Genomic DNA, 14895 nt, shown 5'->3' with positions numbered 1-14895 from the left:
CCTCTAAATACTTAGAGCTTCTCAAAGCTGTTCTGGAATAGCACAGTAATTCATGTTCTCCATACGTGTTGATGGCAGTTTTTTACAGCAACTTTACTTGTGCTTGATTTGCCTAACAGTGCTGAAGTGGAGCAGCACTTTAGCATACTATTGATGCAATATGGTAAAAAAATTGAGTGAAAACCTGATTGGCTTGCTTTGGTCTATAGTTCTAATTAATGTTCATTTCTCATAGAAACTATTCGCAATGCTTTGCAAAGTTTTTGGAAGATATCCCAAGTAATATTTATCTGTGTAACATTAACTGTCACCAGTTCTGAATAGGTTTAATTCTGAGTAAGTTTTTACTGTTTTAGCTTACAGTCTACTTGTTTTTATTAGGGTCATCCTGGTTCTTATGGACCTGCAGGTTTTCCTGGAATGAAGGTATGAAGGCATAAAGTATAAGCAGCTCCTTGAACAGTGGGATCAGTGAGATTTTGTTTTCTGTGGATTTGAGCAGATTTGAAATTTCCACATACTTCACAGCTCAGATTGCATTCCTTCCTTTCTCTTTGCTACCTGTTGCCACAAAAGCTGTATGAACTTTGAATTTCTGCCACTCTTTTAAATTTGGCTGAAATTTGCTAACGAAATCTGAAGTTGCAAGGAGGAGGAAAAGTCAGTGGGACACACATACAGCATACTAGAAAAGTTATGCAGCATGTTAACTTTGTTTTTTATGGTGACACTGTGCAATTTTGTGGTGCATGCATGTTTTGTTCATATTTCTGGCTAGAGAAATTCCAGTGATGCTAAGTCTGCTAAATTTTGCTTACAAACTTACAACATCCTACTGGAATAAAGAACAATAGCTGTATGTATATCTTGCCCAAATCTAGTTAAGGTAGTGATCATGCTATTCATAAATCACATTAATGTATAAATATTTGCCTCTAGAGTTATGTTCCAGGTGACTGTTTTATCTGCAAAAATACTTTTCATTTTGTTTTTCACTCCTGCCTACCTAGAAAGTTTCAGTACTGGCTGGATGAGTATATTGAAAAATCATAAAAAGAGAAGAGAGCTGATGCGCAGCTCCTTTCCGTGCAGTAGTTTAAGAGAGTCATTCAGCAGGCAGCAAACCAAGCTGCTTAAGCAGACAGTCTGTCAGAGTCTGCTGATATGTATTCCAGCTAATTCTGTGCCCCAGCTTCGCTGAATCTGCTGACCACTGTCTGAATAACCTGGCAGTACATGCTGTGAATTTTCTAACACAGGAGAGTCTATGAAACACCACCTCTTGTGTGAACCCAGTGAATTCTCTGAAACAAACTGTGGACACAATTATAACAATACTGTATGACTGCCTTACTGGGTTTTGCTCAATTAATTATGTCTTTACAGATTAATCAAATTGTATTTATGTGATCCTTTCCAGGGTGAAACAGGATTTGCTGGTTTTCCTGGACAACCTGGCTATCCAGGCATACAGGTGAAAAAATGACCACACATTCACACCCCACTTCCCTCTGTGCCAATGTTTCCTCCCAAATGTACCCACTTATCAGGCCATTTCCCTTTATACAGTCATAATTTCTTTAAAGATTTACTGTTTTCATGATGGTTATAGTTACTCATCACTGTGGTAGTAAATAACAATGTAAGAAAATTCCTAGCTGGGGCACATGAGAGTGGGAATTCTATTTTACATACCATATGAATTGTTAATCCCAATGGCCAATAGTTACCTGTAAATATACCAGGATAGCTACCTAATCCATGAATTGTAGTATTCTGCAAGGTATTCATGGTTGAGCTGCATTCTGCAGGGAGGTATGTGAGGCAAAGGAAGCTGCTATTTAGTTAATAGTATGATCCTATAAACCAGGATGAAAACTAGCTCCAAATGAGTGGCAAAATTCCATTCAGATGGGCTTGTTTGCATGATTTACCAAAATCTCTTGGCATGTGTTCAACCCATTCACATAAGTAATTGTTCCAAGATGTTTACTGGAATGGTAAGGAAGTTGGACTCCTTTACACCAGCTGTGTTTAAACATTTCCTATTTGGCTCACTGTATTTTATTTTACAATACATGCTGCTTTCTGTTAGGGATTAGAAGTGTAGGTGTCACATCCCAGGGCTAAACAGTAAAAGAGGAAAATATTTAAAGTGTGGAAGAGATGCTTAAAATAATTTCAGAAGACCCAGGTGTCAGTCTAGTGACATTTCAGGACATAAGTTTATGGAATTTTCTTCTGCAGGCTTCAGAATCAATGAAATTCTGACTACTGGATCATACTGTAATTCTAAATAACAACAAAGACTTGAATGAAGGGAACTATTATATTTCCTGTGGAATCTACAATGCTAAAGCACACTCAGAAGAAAAAAGCAGTTCTGGATGCTACCCTAGAGGGAGTAAAGCAGCAGTGAGTCTAGCTAGGGGGGAAGGCCTAAGGAGTCCTGGGATAGGGTCCAAGTGGTCAGCAGTGAATGAGCAAGAGGAGAAGTGAAATGCTGCAATGCAGAAGGTGGGTGACAGAATCATCCATAGAGACATCAAGGTTGAAAAAGCTCATCAAAGTTATTACCACAGTACAGAGGACAAAAACAGTATTGCAGAAATTGTGACATTAATGAACTTGGCTTAAATATTCTGGAATACAAAAGTCAAGGAGTATTTATTTCCCTCTAAAATAATTTTTTTGAAAGCTGCATATAAACCAGTAAATTTTCTTCAAGAGATCTGCATAAAAATCACCTCTGTTATAAATGAAAGGTTAAGATTAGAACACACTCTACATAATCTGTGGCGACACAAAGAAGTAAACTGTGGCTGGTACAAACTTGTCATAAGTGGTATACATCTAAGGACACAGTTGAAAGCACGCAAATATAAAGCAACAAACAGGTTTTCAAGAAGCATGCTTACAAATGAGAAATGACAAACACATGAAGTAAATAAGTAAAGTACAATAAAAACATCTGGCTTAGTCACAGACTGACTTTCAAAGTTAGGATTGCCAGGAGAATGCTAGACCAGCTTCTTCAGCCAGGATTTCAATTATGTGGTTGTACCTGGAGGGAAAAATTGCCCACAGATGTTACTTTTCCTCCCCTTTGGCTATTATCAGCTTCACAACACAGTGATATCATTTACATACTAATTAAACTGAAACATTGCATGTCAGATTTAAAGAGAAAATTCGTTGTGGTCCAATACTCCCAAAACAGAGAATCAAATCTTAAGTGTTTTGTTGTTAAAAAGTTCTCACCCTGATGTACAAATTGTTTTAGTTCGGGGCATCGTTAACAAACTAGAGACAAGTAATTTCATAAAGAGAATAGTGCATTCCTCAGACTCCATTGATTAGCCCACAGCCTGAATAGCCATCAGTTAACACTACAAACAGTAAACAAAAAAAATAATTAATTGTTTGTAGCTTATGCTAGGGAAAAGCTTGAAGTCCTGCAGTAATGAATCAGAATGATGAAATCACAGTTGCTAATGCACAGAGCAAAAGAAATCAAATCAAGTATAGACACAACTTAATAAAAAAAGGTTAACTAATATAGATATGCAAAATCCTGAGTGATTGCACAGATGCTTTAGGTTTGCTTGGGAAACAGTTGGAGAAATCTGATTATTCCTGAAAGGGGCAGATCTATCCAGACTGCATCAACTGTTCAGCTGGTCTCACCAGCTGTTGCTTATGATCCAGTAAAAATCACATGCACTGAAGGAACAAGAATATGATTAAAACTTCTCCTGGGAATAGCCTGTCCTTGTGTAGATTTTTCTGAAACAAACATGTTCAAAGAAAATCTAAGATGCATTTGCATAAAGACTCAGAAAAAAACCCCAGTTGCATCGAAAGTAGATTTCATCTGTAAAAAATGTTAACTGTTGCTAAAAACAAAAAATGGACTTCAAGGAATTGTTGCCATACCTTTTGACCCCTATGCCTGGATGCTGGCAACACTACTGTTTTTTTAATAAACTGTTGACAAGTTGAGTCTCCTGAAATTTCTATGGGAAAACAGTATCAGTCAACAAAATAATCCAAACAGATATATGCCATTGTGTAGGAGTGTACCAACGGTGAAAACACAGCAAATAGGCAGGTGCCATCCAGAGAGGGTCATTAGACCTAACAGCCTAAACCAGATTTTCAGAGACCACAACTGAAATTTTTCACTTGAGATACCAAGAACAGAAATGTTTGACCGTGGCTCATTACTCTTCAGTTCTTTCTTGTGTTCTGGTTGTGTCATTTAAAAATCAGCACAAAAATTATATAAGACTTGGGCCAAATACATCTATCGTACAAATCTTTGAGTATTTATCATCATTAAATTAATTTTAAATCTCAAATTCTTTCTAAATTTATTGAAGAAGGAAAAATGCTAGATTCACATTTTCTTTCCTGCCACACAGAAGGCTCTTCTGTGTCATTAGGGAAGACAAATTCGTGTTCCTTTTTAAAAGAACCAAAGATGACACAAGGATATTTTTTCATTCTGCAAGATACAGTCAAAGGAAACAGGCCAGAGATCAAGAGGGCAGCAGACAGTAGCAGACAGTGACAGAACTGTCTAATTACTGTAGAGAACAATTTTTTTTTTTTTTTAAAGCCAAGAAAGAGGCATGGGTATCCAGTTTTGCAGTCCCAGTTCTCCTTGTCTGTGTCCTAAAAGGCCCTGGAGTCCAGTCCTGGGAATGCAGCCTCGTTACGCAGTTCCCACATTGACATGATTGTTTTCTCAGTTCCCATTTGCTGAAAAAAGAGGGCTGATTCCTACTCTACAAAGCAAAAGGTCTAATACATTTTGCCACATAAAAGACTTCCATAAAGTCCTCTTCACTTGCAATTCTAAGTATCAAAATCCAAGTTAATTTAGAAATCCTCCAAGCAGAAGTGATTTTCCTCACCATTAGTAAGCACTTTTATGTTTCCCTAATGCAGATGTTATAAGAGCTTTGAGTATCTCTTACCATTGATAATAGCTGTTAGACTGTGAAACTGTTTTTCTTTATACTTATCTGACATAGAAGTAATTTCCTAATTCTAATATAGAATTTCTGTAATTTTTAATTACAGATTGGTTGTTAAAATACCTCAATTAAATCAATACTCTTTTACTGTGGTTGAGTCATCTTTACAATAAATGAATGAAATCAAATACAGCAGTCACATGTTCTGAAGAATCAAATAGATATGTGTGATAGGTATATTACTTTTTAGTCACTGGTATACTGAAAGATAATGATTATTTTAAATCTTTTTGCTTGGTTTTAAATGCTGTAAAGTGTCAAAATCAAGTTTCCTTGGTGGTATGTGTCATATCCTTACATACCTCCCCATTGTTGAAATATTCAGTTACATCTAGTACACTATATTTACAGGGGGATCCAGGAGAAGAAGGGCCTCCAGGTCCTCCTGGAGCTGTTGGAACTCCACTGCTTCCTATAAAAGGTTATACCTATTTTTGACTTGTCTTTGTGCTGTATAAGGTGCAGGATGTGTTTTGCTAATGTGTGTGAAAGTGGTCAATAGGGGTGCAGGGGACAGAATCCTAAAATGTTCTGAGTGGCCACATACTGTGTTTATGTGTTTGGCCATGTTTTTGTGTGTTTGTCTCGCTGATGTCCCTGGAACTCTGTGAAACATACAAGTGTCAGATTAAATGTTTGTGTGAAAGATCCTGTGTATACAGTCACAACTAGACCTGAGGGACTCTAGTTATTGGACCTAAGCACATTTACAAGAAAGCTATGAAAAATAAGCCTGTGCTGGATAATGGACAGCGAATAAGAACACCTGCCTTCCCATCACAACTTAGGATTCCTATTTTCAGTATTGCCACAACACACAGATTTTAGACTACAATCAAGCTTCCTATTGCATAGCAGGGGCAAAATCCTGGGACTAGTATGCCCAGCAGAATACCTGTCAGTGTTATTACCTTCCTCACTAAACCTCAGGCTGGGTTTTTATGTCCCAGCTCCCTTTATCCCCATCTTTATTACCTAATCGGTGAAAAGATGTGTGGAAATTATTTCCTAGCAGGAAGCAGTGGAAAACAGCTAGGTCTGCTGCCTGGAAGGTTTTGCTTTTGCATCTAATACTGGGGGAGTTTGTCTTGTCAGAACATTTCAACAGAGAACTCATCATAAATTGTATTTCTAGTGCAGCACTAGAAATTTCTTGTGATCCCAGAAGTAAGTTACAACAAAACCCCAGTTCAGCAGAACCTCCCCATTAGATAGGGGTCTCACCCTAAAATAAATTTTTTCCACAAACTTCCATGGTTTCCAGTCCATACAACAAACAGCTTAACCCCATGCTTAACACCCAAGTAACATTCAATCGTGTGCGTGGTCTGTGAGTGGATACTATCTTCAGAGAAAGAGCCTTTAGCACAATAGGGAGCAGAACTACTGCCAATATTTTCTTTTTCCAATTTAATGGAGCTGTTTACATCTGATTCAGGTTTTCTTTATTAGTATGTGATTGCAATTTTAAATTTTATTATTTGTAGCATTTTTGAAAATACACTTTTAAAAATCTGGATAATTTCAACTAAGGTGATCCTGAAATGACCTCCCTGTGTGCACTGCCAAAGTACATAACACGAAATCCATATTTATTTTAAATGCTACATGTGTTTGTTTTGGGCAAACATTTCTCTCAGCATTTTGTAATACATAGCACAAAGATACTTCTACAAAGTGATAAAGAGTTAAAAATGTGCTTCTGAAGTGGGCTGGAATCCATAGAAAAGTAACCAAATCCTCCCACCTTAAAATTAAATTGTTACACATTTTAAAATGTTTCATAAACTATTTTACCCTTGTATAGTTTTCAAATTATAATTTTGGTTGCAGTTTAATTTACATATACGCTGTCAATTCCATAAGGGGTTCAACTCACATGTTTTTGTAATTCTCTGTAGGTCCTCGAGGAGATCCTGGATTTCCGGGTCCTGTCGGTGAAATGGGCTCAGTTGGACCAATTGGTCCTTCGGGCCTTCTAGGAAGACCAGGATACGACGGAAGAAGTAAGAGAAGTAGAGGACAAATGTGAATTATACACCAGAAGGAAAGAAAGCAGCTGAAAGAAAACTGTTCTTTGTTCTTGCTTGATGCAATTCACTAACAGTAAAGACTCTTCAGTAAAAATATTAACTCAGCACTTAATAGCCAAAAAAAGAAATAAAATGATCCAAGCAGAACATTAGAAATGACTAGAAAAGGAACAGAAAACAAAGGAGAAAACTACCATGGTAAACCCATGTAAATCCACAGACAAAACTGTGTCTGGAGTGCTGTGCTTAAAATTTCTGTTCTCCATCTCAAAAAGATATAAAGGGAAGTGCTGAGGATGGCTTTGCTCCGTATGAGGAGCCAGAGTAACCGGGATGTCTGGAAAAGAGATAATGGAGGGAAGGAGGAAAAGAAGCATTTGAAGGTCTACAGCAGGAGCCTCTTTTCTTGTGGATCCTGGAAAACCTGAAGATTTGGATTTAAGCCTTTGTTATATAGAAGGTGTTTTTCAGGACAGTCCTGAGTGGTCTGGAGTTTCCTCCTTGGTATCTCTCATTACTGTGAAGCTGTATGGGCTGTTTACCTTTCTTTTTTTACAGGTCTGCCTGGCATGCCAGGAGTAAGTGGGGCACCAGGACCTCAAGGTTTTCAAGGGGACCCTGGTTTGCCTGGAACAGGTGAATTAATCCCAGGAAGACCAGGATTTCCTGGACCACCAGGCCTACCGGGACAGCCAGGAAGACAAGGGTTACCTGGACTACCCAGTAGGTTCAATAGCAATTCATATAACAAGAAGAGAATTCTGTTATATGAACCATTCTGTTCTGTTATATAGAACCATTGCTTTTGTTTGTCCTACAAATAACAGAGAAGTGAAAAGTGCATTTTGACAGATATTTCAAACTTTACATGGGATGTTGAAAATATTTTTCTTATTAGCTTTTGATCAGTGAGATTTCAAGATTTTCATAATTTTCTGGGTGATTCAAACCCACAAAAGTAACACATACATTAAAATTCTCTAAGAATATACTACCTGAAGTTAAAAATACTGAGGGGGAAACCCAAACCTGCATCCTTTAGAAAAGAAACAAGTAAAGTTCTAAGTAGAAAAAATTAGTAGTGGCAATGAGAAGCAATGTATCAACATCAACTCCAGCCATACTGTCTATTGCAGTATGATCTATAAACAACAACTTGTAAAGCATTTAACGAGATCTCTAACTCTTCACGTGAGAGTAACAAGATAAGGGAGAGGAGAACACATGACCTAAGCTGTGGAAACAGTCAACCTGATTTATACTGGCTGTAAAATTTGCCTTTTCAAAGGTGTAATCTGTACTGACAGAGGGATCCCTGGAGAACCTGGAGCAAAAGGTCAGATAGGCCTTCCAGGAAGAAAAGGTGCAAAAGGAGAGAAGGGTAAGTTGGCCTGGATAACAACAATTTGAATATGAAACCTTTGCCAGATATGTCAGATCTAAATGTGCAAGAAGTCTATGGCATCTTGGAGGATGAGGCCCATCAAAGTGCAGAGTTAGACACCCTGTTGGCACTGGGGCTTCTGAGTCAGCAGAGTCCTGTTAGTGCAGAGTTACTCAGCACTGTAAAGGGAGACTTATAATCCTTTCAAGGTGAGATAAAATGAGATAAAATGGTCTGTGCACTACTCACACAGAAGAGAAAAAGGACAGCATTATTTTTTGTGTATTAACTTTGCAACTGTTTCAATGTAATTTTGACACATTCATGTAGGAAGTCAAGGCCTCTGCTCATGTAGTGCTGGTCCTCCTGGTCCCCGTGGCATGCAAGGACCTCCAGGTACTCAAGGAAAGAAAGGACAAATGGGATACCCTGGAAGACGTGGAGAAAAGGGCGACCCAGGCATATCTGGTGCAGTGGGATCACCAGGGCTCCCTGTGAGTAGTTTTCACGAGCTTCAGTAAATAACACCAAGTTACCTCTCAACTCAGGAGGCATTTAAGCAGAATGGTGGAGACAGTGCCCAGGAAAATTATCTGAAACTTTTATCTACTTTAGCTTATTACAGTCTAGTGAAACAAGCTTTTATTTTTGGAAACAGACTTACTTTCTTTAATGTGCTTCATATAGTTTATCTTATTCCCCAGAGTGAGCAATAATTCAAAACACCACTTAATCTAACTACTTTAGGAATACATTATAAGATAATTTATTGTTCTTGCTGTGATTTTGATCTACTACTTCTGGTCTGACATATGGAACGTATATCCAGGATGCTGCAAGCTAAATGATGCCAAATAGAAGGTTTCTTTTTTTTTTTTAGAATATACTTTCTTGTGTGCCAGAGGATTTTTTTTTGAAAATAGAGATAAATATGCCCTGCTTTGTAACTGTTGCATTATGGTTGGGTTTTTGGGTTGTTTTGGGGGGCATGTGTTTAGAGGCAGTTTTGTGCCTTTTTTTGTTGTTCTTGGTTGGTTTTATTTTTTTGAGATTTGGTTTTAATAGCAGAACTGTTTTTTTCACATAAGGAATTCTTAAAAGTTTCCAGAATATTTTCTTTCAAAAGAAAAAAAAGCAAACAAATCCACAGTGAGTCTGAGAAAAGGAGGTGGAAGGGCTCTCATTCAAGTTACAAGTTTCATTACAAGGTTTACATTTCCTCTTTTTTTTTTTTTTTTCCTTAAAACACTATTACTTGAGTGGTATATGTGAGATTTTGATCTTTTTGTTACTTCTGAGAGTATGCTGTAGCACTTGTTCTGAAGTAAGGCTTGAAGCCTTGTCCTGAACTTTGCTGTTCTTAGGTTACTTAATTGAGAAGCAAGGCCAAAGTAATCACTTTGGAAGGAAATAATTCACTTCAATACAGAAGTGCTTTGGTCTAATGGAGCATTTTTCTCCATTTTTCTGCTCTCTTTTCTCCCCAGATATCTCATTTTGCTTTTCAGACACTGCTAACTCATCACTGCCTACTTGAAGATCTAGACATTGTTACAAATAGTCACTTCTAGTTTCAGATACACATTTTTCTCCTGCCTGACTTAAAATTGTCAGTCACATTATAAACAGTATTTGTTCCACCTATTTTTAAGGGAAAGATTTTGAATAACAGAGGAAGCTGCCTAAATAATACCCCAGTTTTTGTACCTTAGTGGCCTTTTAATTCTGTGTAGATTTCATATGGTTAAATATATTCATCCACATGTACTGTTGCAAGATTGGACCCTGGCCAACCATGATATGAACATTGCACTCTGCTTGGAGAGCTGAAAGCAAAAATCAGCATAAAAATATAGAAGAGTATTTCTTTTCCCCTCTAAAGCTGTCAAGCCACATATTCATCTAAGAATACCATGTACCTAACAAAAGGCAGATGAAATGTTGTATTGATGGCTTTGTGGATTTTCATTCAGAAAAACAAGCATCACTTCCTGCTGTGCTCCTTTCTGGGAGGACAGCCTCATCCAGCAGTCACCACCCTCCAGAGATTCCCTTCCTTGGTGGATTGTGGGTTGAAGTCTGCAGTGGGAAGAGTTAATGAATCATTTGTCTCTTCATATTCTTATGTTTGCAGTCCCACATCTGTACAGCCATGGGCCCAGTACTTCTGGCATTCCAGTCTCTTTCAGTTGTGTATCTGTGCATGTGGCAGACAGAGTCAGGCTGGAAAGGCCACGTGCCATTCACACTCCTCTTTTTGATCATCAAAAGAGATTCCTTGCTGGAGATAACTGACAACTCATTCTCATTTTTCTTTGTCAATGATAAGGGGACTCCTGGTTCTGCTGGACAGCATGGGGAAAAAGGAGAGAAGGGTGATCCAGGAAGAGTTAGAATAAAAGGTAAACACACATTTTACCATTAACCTTTTTGTTTTCCTATACAATGTTAATTTACTCTTTACTAAATCCATTAGTTCAGTAAGTTACTGAAACCTAGAGGGCATATATATCCAAAGTGCTCTCTTGGTAACCATCTCTTCGTGCTAAACACAAGATCAACACAGTGTTTTGTGGTTTTTTCTCTATATTGAGCCATAAAACAGTTTTAACAGCATGTTATTAATGCCAACAAATGACTTTTCACGTCATGCAGTTGATAATTGGAGTCTTCCAGAGGTCTGTACAGCAAAGACTAAGCAGAGTACAAATACTGTGAAATCATGAAGAAATATTATTGTACAGAAGCCACCTCCTGAAGTGTCATATACCAATATCATAGCTGTTATCTCAAATTAAGCCACCAACATCCTTCTTAGGAAAACCTCAATCTCAATGACTATTCAGATTCCTCTCCTATTTCTAAAAATTACTCCTGACCAGGCATTGAAGAGAAACAATAGGCCACCAGTTGCACAACTGGAATTCTTGTAATTAAATAGATCAAAACCTCTCCACAGTTGTGGTTATGATTTGCAAAAGCAAAAGAAACAGAGAACAATAAATTACAGCAATCTGATGGCACAACTTAGTTAGAAAGGCTAAAATAGTTATTCAAACAAAAGATTGTCCTTCTTATTGTTTATAAAAAGTTAGCTTAGCTTTGGATGCCTGTGGGTTTTTTACAGATGTTGGAGCAGGGGAAAACATTTGCTTTTATTTGCAAAGGTTTTTTTGACACAGCAGAATGAATCTTTGTGTTAGAATAGTTTTACTGTCCTTTATGCAGAAGTTACTTTTTCATAAATAGTGGTGCAAGAGAAATCAAAGCAGGGAAGAAAATAAAAACCTTTGGGGAATATTGATGCAAATATTCTGCATCATAGAGCACTGCTATATCCTGACTTCACTGAAATCAAGAATAAATCTCTGACTGGTTTCAATGGTAAAATATTTTAACTCTATGTATAGCATGGACAAAAGCCACATTAATGTGGTGCTTGTGAACATGTGTTTTACAGAGAGACCAAGTTGTTCCATCAGGTATCCAACTACAAACTGCCTTCCTAAGCCTAAAATGCCACATTAAGGAATGTGAATTTAAGGACTGTGAATTATCATGAAGATATGATCAGTGCTTACCCAGCATTTCCTTGAGCAAAAATACCTCCAAAATTACTGCAAATATTTTTTTTCTTTCCCAAAAAATATTTTAAGGATTAAAAGGTGAAAGAGGACCTACTGGGGTTCCAGGATTTCCAGGCCAAAGAGGTCTTGATGGCAGAGATGGGGAACTAGGATTGCCAGGGGAAAAAGGAGCTGAGGTATGTTTGACTTCCCCAGACTTTTTTCCATTTTAATTAACACATTATCTTATGAGAGGTAATGAAACTTTTTATCCATTAAAAATTAGTTTCTTGTATATATTATTGCTTATTTTGGCATTCCTGATTATAATCTCTGCATATACTGTGTGCCAATATTACGGGATCAGGAAACAAAAAATACACAAACAAAAAATACTAATGTCATCCATGTAGTCTTTTCATTGGGAAAGAGTGTTTCTCCAGATAATTCTCAAAAATGCTTTTTCATAATCAAAGAGAGGAGAGAAATTATGTCTTGCTACTTCTTACCGAGAATTTTTATTTCAGGGCGATTCTGGAGTAGCGATTCTGGGTGACAAAGGATTCCCTGGGCTCCCGGGACCTCCTGGGGTAAAAGGCCAGATGGGATTGCCTGGCCTGGGGCTTCCTGGCCCTCCTGGAGCCAGAGGTAGCCCCGGAGACTTTGGTGATATGGGTAATGTTGGGCCACCTGGTCCAAAAGGCCAGAAAGGTAATTTTGAGTGTTTACGTTAAGAAGGAAACAACAAAATACATGTTTAGATGTTTGGTGGCATCCATCATCCATTGTGGTTTAATATGTATTATATATTATAATAATATGTATGATTCTATATGTTTATGTATACATACAGTGCTATTCATTTATGGTGAAAATACTAATTTATAGGAAAACACAATTTATACTTAAAGCTTGGCCTGGTTTTTGGTTATAAAAAAAATCGACACTGGTAGCTGTAGATAGACTTGAAATGAAAATACTGTTTCTTTCTTGCAATAGCGAGTACTGTAAAACAAATTGCCGTGACAATTAAAAAAAAAATCTTTGTCTTTAAGAAATACAGCTGTATTACAATTTGAAATACTACCAATATTCTATAGAAAGTATCGATATTTTTAGATCCTCCATCAGTATTTCACTAATATGGAAATAACAGTGTGCATAAACATTCACTTCATGTTTGCACATCTGGTTGGGTAGTTCCCCAGAAATATTACAGTAAGTGTTCAGACTCCATTTAATCTAAAATCAAATATGCCAATTTCTTCTCCCTCTTGCTTCAGGTGAAACTGTCTGTATTACATCGCCATATCCTGGAAATCCAGGTCCCCCAGGCTTTAAAGGTGTTCAAGGTATGTTGATACATAGGACAATTTTTGATTTTAACTGAAATGGAGTTTTTAAGTTGCTAATTACAGAAAAGAGGCTATCCTAAAAAGCTATACTCTTCTAGTTTTTCAACAAAATATGTGTTTCAAAATGCAAAATGGCAAATACACAGGAGTGTACTCTAATAGAATCAAGGGCCAGACAGCTGCAGTTTGCACCATCAGAAGGTAGGCAGGCTGCCTCCATGAAAATAATTAAATCAAGGTAGCTTCAAACTCTGTCCTGCCTCAATTAAAATGCTTGAGAGAGTCTGTAAAATATGGCTGGAGTTGGATAAGGCCTAGAGTATGTACATCTGGATACCAGGGAAAAGAGATTGCAAGGCAAAGATATGCTGCAAATCTGTAATTTCTAAAACTGCATTGCTCATGGCAACTTGCAATTGAGCCCTAAAATCTCAATATTTATCACCATTACTTCAACTTGTTAATCTTAAATTCAAAGAACTCACCCGGGAGCTGGCAAAATGTTGCTTGTGATCACCTCCAAGACATTTGAAATATCCCAGAAAATTCAGAAGAAATGGACATAGTGAATTTTCAAGCTGCTTAATATGGTATTACACAGCTCCCTGACATCCGTGTTACGAGTGGGAGCAAAAATTTATCCGGACATGAAAGAACAGGGATGAGTGTACTGAGCTCATCTGCACCATTCCTGAAGTAGGACATAACACAGAAGAGTATAAGAACTTGAGCTGACACCTGTCATTCACTAGGTTAATGCTGTTGATGGCCTGTAACATTAAAATGCTGTAGGAAATATTTTTTTTCTAATTGACTCTAGTCATTTGCAGACTACTGTTAATGGAATGGGGAACACGTTCATTTAGAAAAACAGCACACATGCATTTGTTTGTGACTCTTACCCAAAAAGTCAGAAGCAGCTTGTTTACAAAGTATATGAATTTGCATGGGATAAAAATACAATCCTTAGATCACACATTTTAGCACTCTGTCAGCTTTTTTATGTATTTCTTTTTTATTTCCAGGACAAAAGGGTTTAAAAGGACTCCCTGGGCATCCTGGACCAAATGGCTTTGATGGGCAAAAAGGCCATCGAGGGAGGCCAGGAGCAGGAATCCCAGGGCCAGAAGGTGAATTGTGCTTTTCCTAATTCGGGAGAGCGGCTGGTCAAGTTGTAATGCATACATGCAGGGAAAGGTAGGATAGGGTAGGGTAAAGTAGAATTGAATTGAATAGTTCAGTGTCCAGAGAGGAAATATTTTCAGAAAACTGAGAACAATTAGTATCATTTTAGCAAAGGCACTGAACTGGACAAGAGTGACAGTACTCAAGACAGATGCTGCCCACAAAAAAAACCCTTGTCACTTCCCACAACAGTTACCTCCTTCAACCCTCATGTATCCTTAGCTATAAATAAGAAACATGAAATTTAATTTATGATGTTATTTTTCTTTGCAAGGTGATAATTTAAATCTGGGTAAATTTGGACTACAATATTCCACAGTTTCAGGGGGA

General features: G+C 37.5%; 1 protein-coding gene across 1 annotated transcript in view; it reads left to right on the top strand.

The window, feature by feature from the left end:
- Positions 1-14895, top strand: part of COL4A4 (collagen type IV alpha 4 chain) — a gene marked incomplete at both ends in the record, with an annotated part of 61755 nt that overhangs the window by 24349 nt on the left and 22511 nt on the right. The window contains 12 exons of the mRNA XM_082287730.1: positions 382-426; positions 1421-1474; positions 5394-5463; positions 6944-7048; positions 7634-7798; positions 8364-8456; positions 8790-8953; positions 10789-10861; positions 12116-12222; positions 12553-12736; positions 13309-13377; positions 14406-14510. Of these exons, the coding sequence (XP_082143856.1) occupies positions 382-426; positions 1421-1474; positions 5394-5463; positions 6944-7048; positions 7634-7798; positions 8364-8456; positions 8790-8953; positions 10789-10861; positions 12116-12222; positions 12553-12736; positions 13309-13377; positions 14406-14510 (1234 nt within the window). The remainder of the gene's footprint in view (positions 1-381; positions 427-1420; positions 1475-5393; positions 5464-6943; positions 7049-7633; positions 7799-8363; positions 8457-8789; positions 8954-10788; positions 10862-12115; positions 12223-12552; positions 12737-13308; positions 13378-14405; positions 14511-14895) is intronic.

This window comes from Coloeus monedula (genome assembly GCF_965178545.1).
Source record: "Coloeus monedula genome assembly, chromosome: 10".
In the NCBI taxonomy this organism is placed as follows: domain Eukaryota; kingdom Metazoa; phylum Chordata; class Aves; order Passeriformes; family Corvidae; genus Coloeus; species Coloeus monedula.
The sequence above is the reverse complement of the archived record's forward strand: the minus strand, read 5'-3'. Positions and strand labels throughout refer to the sequence as shown.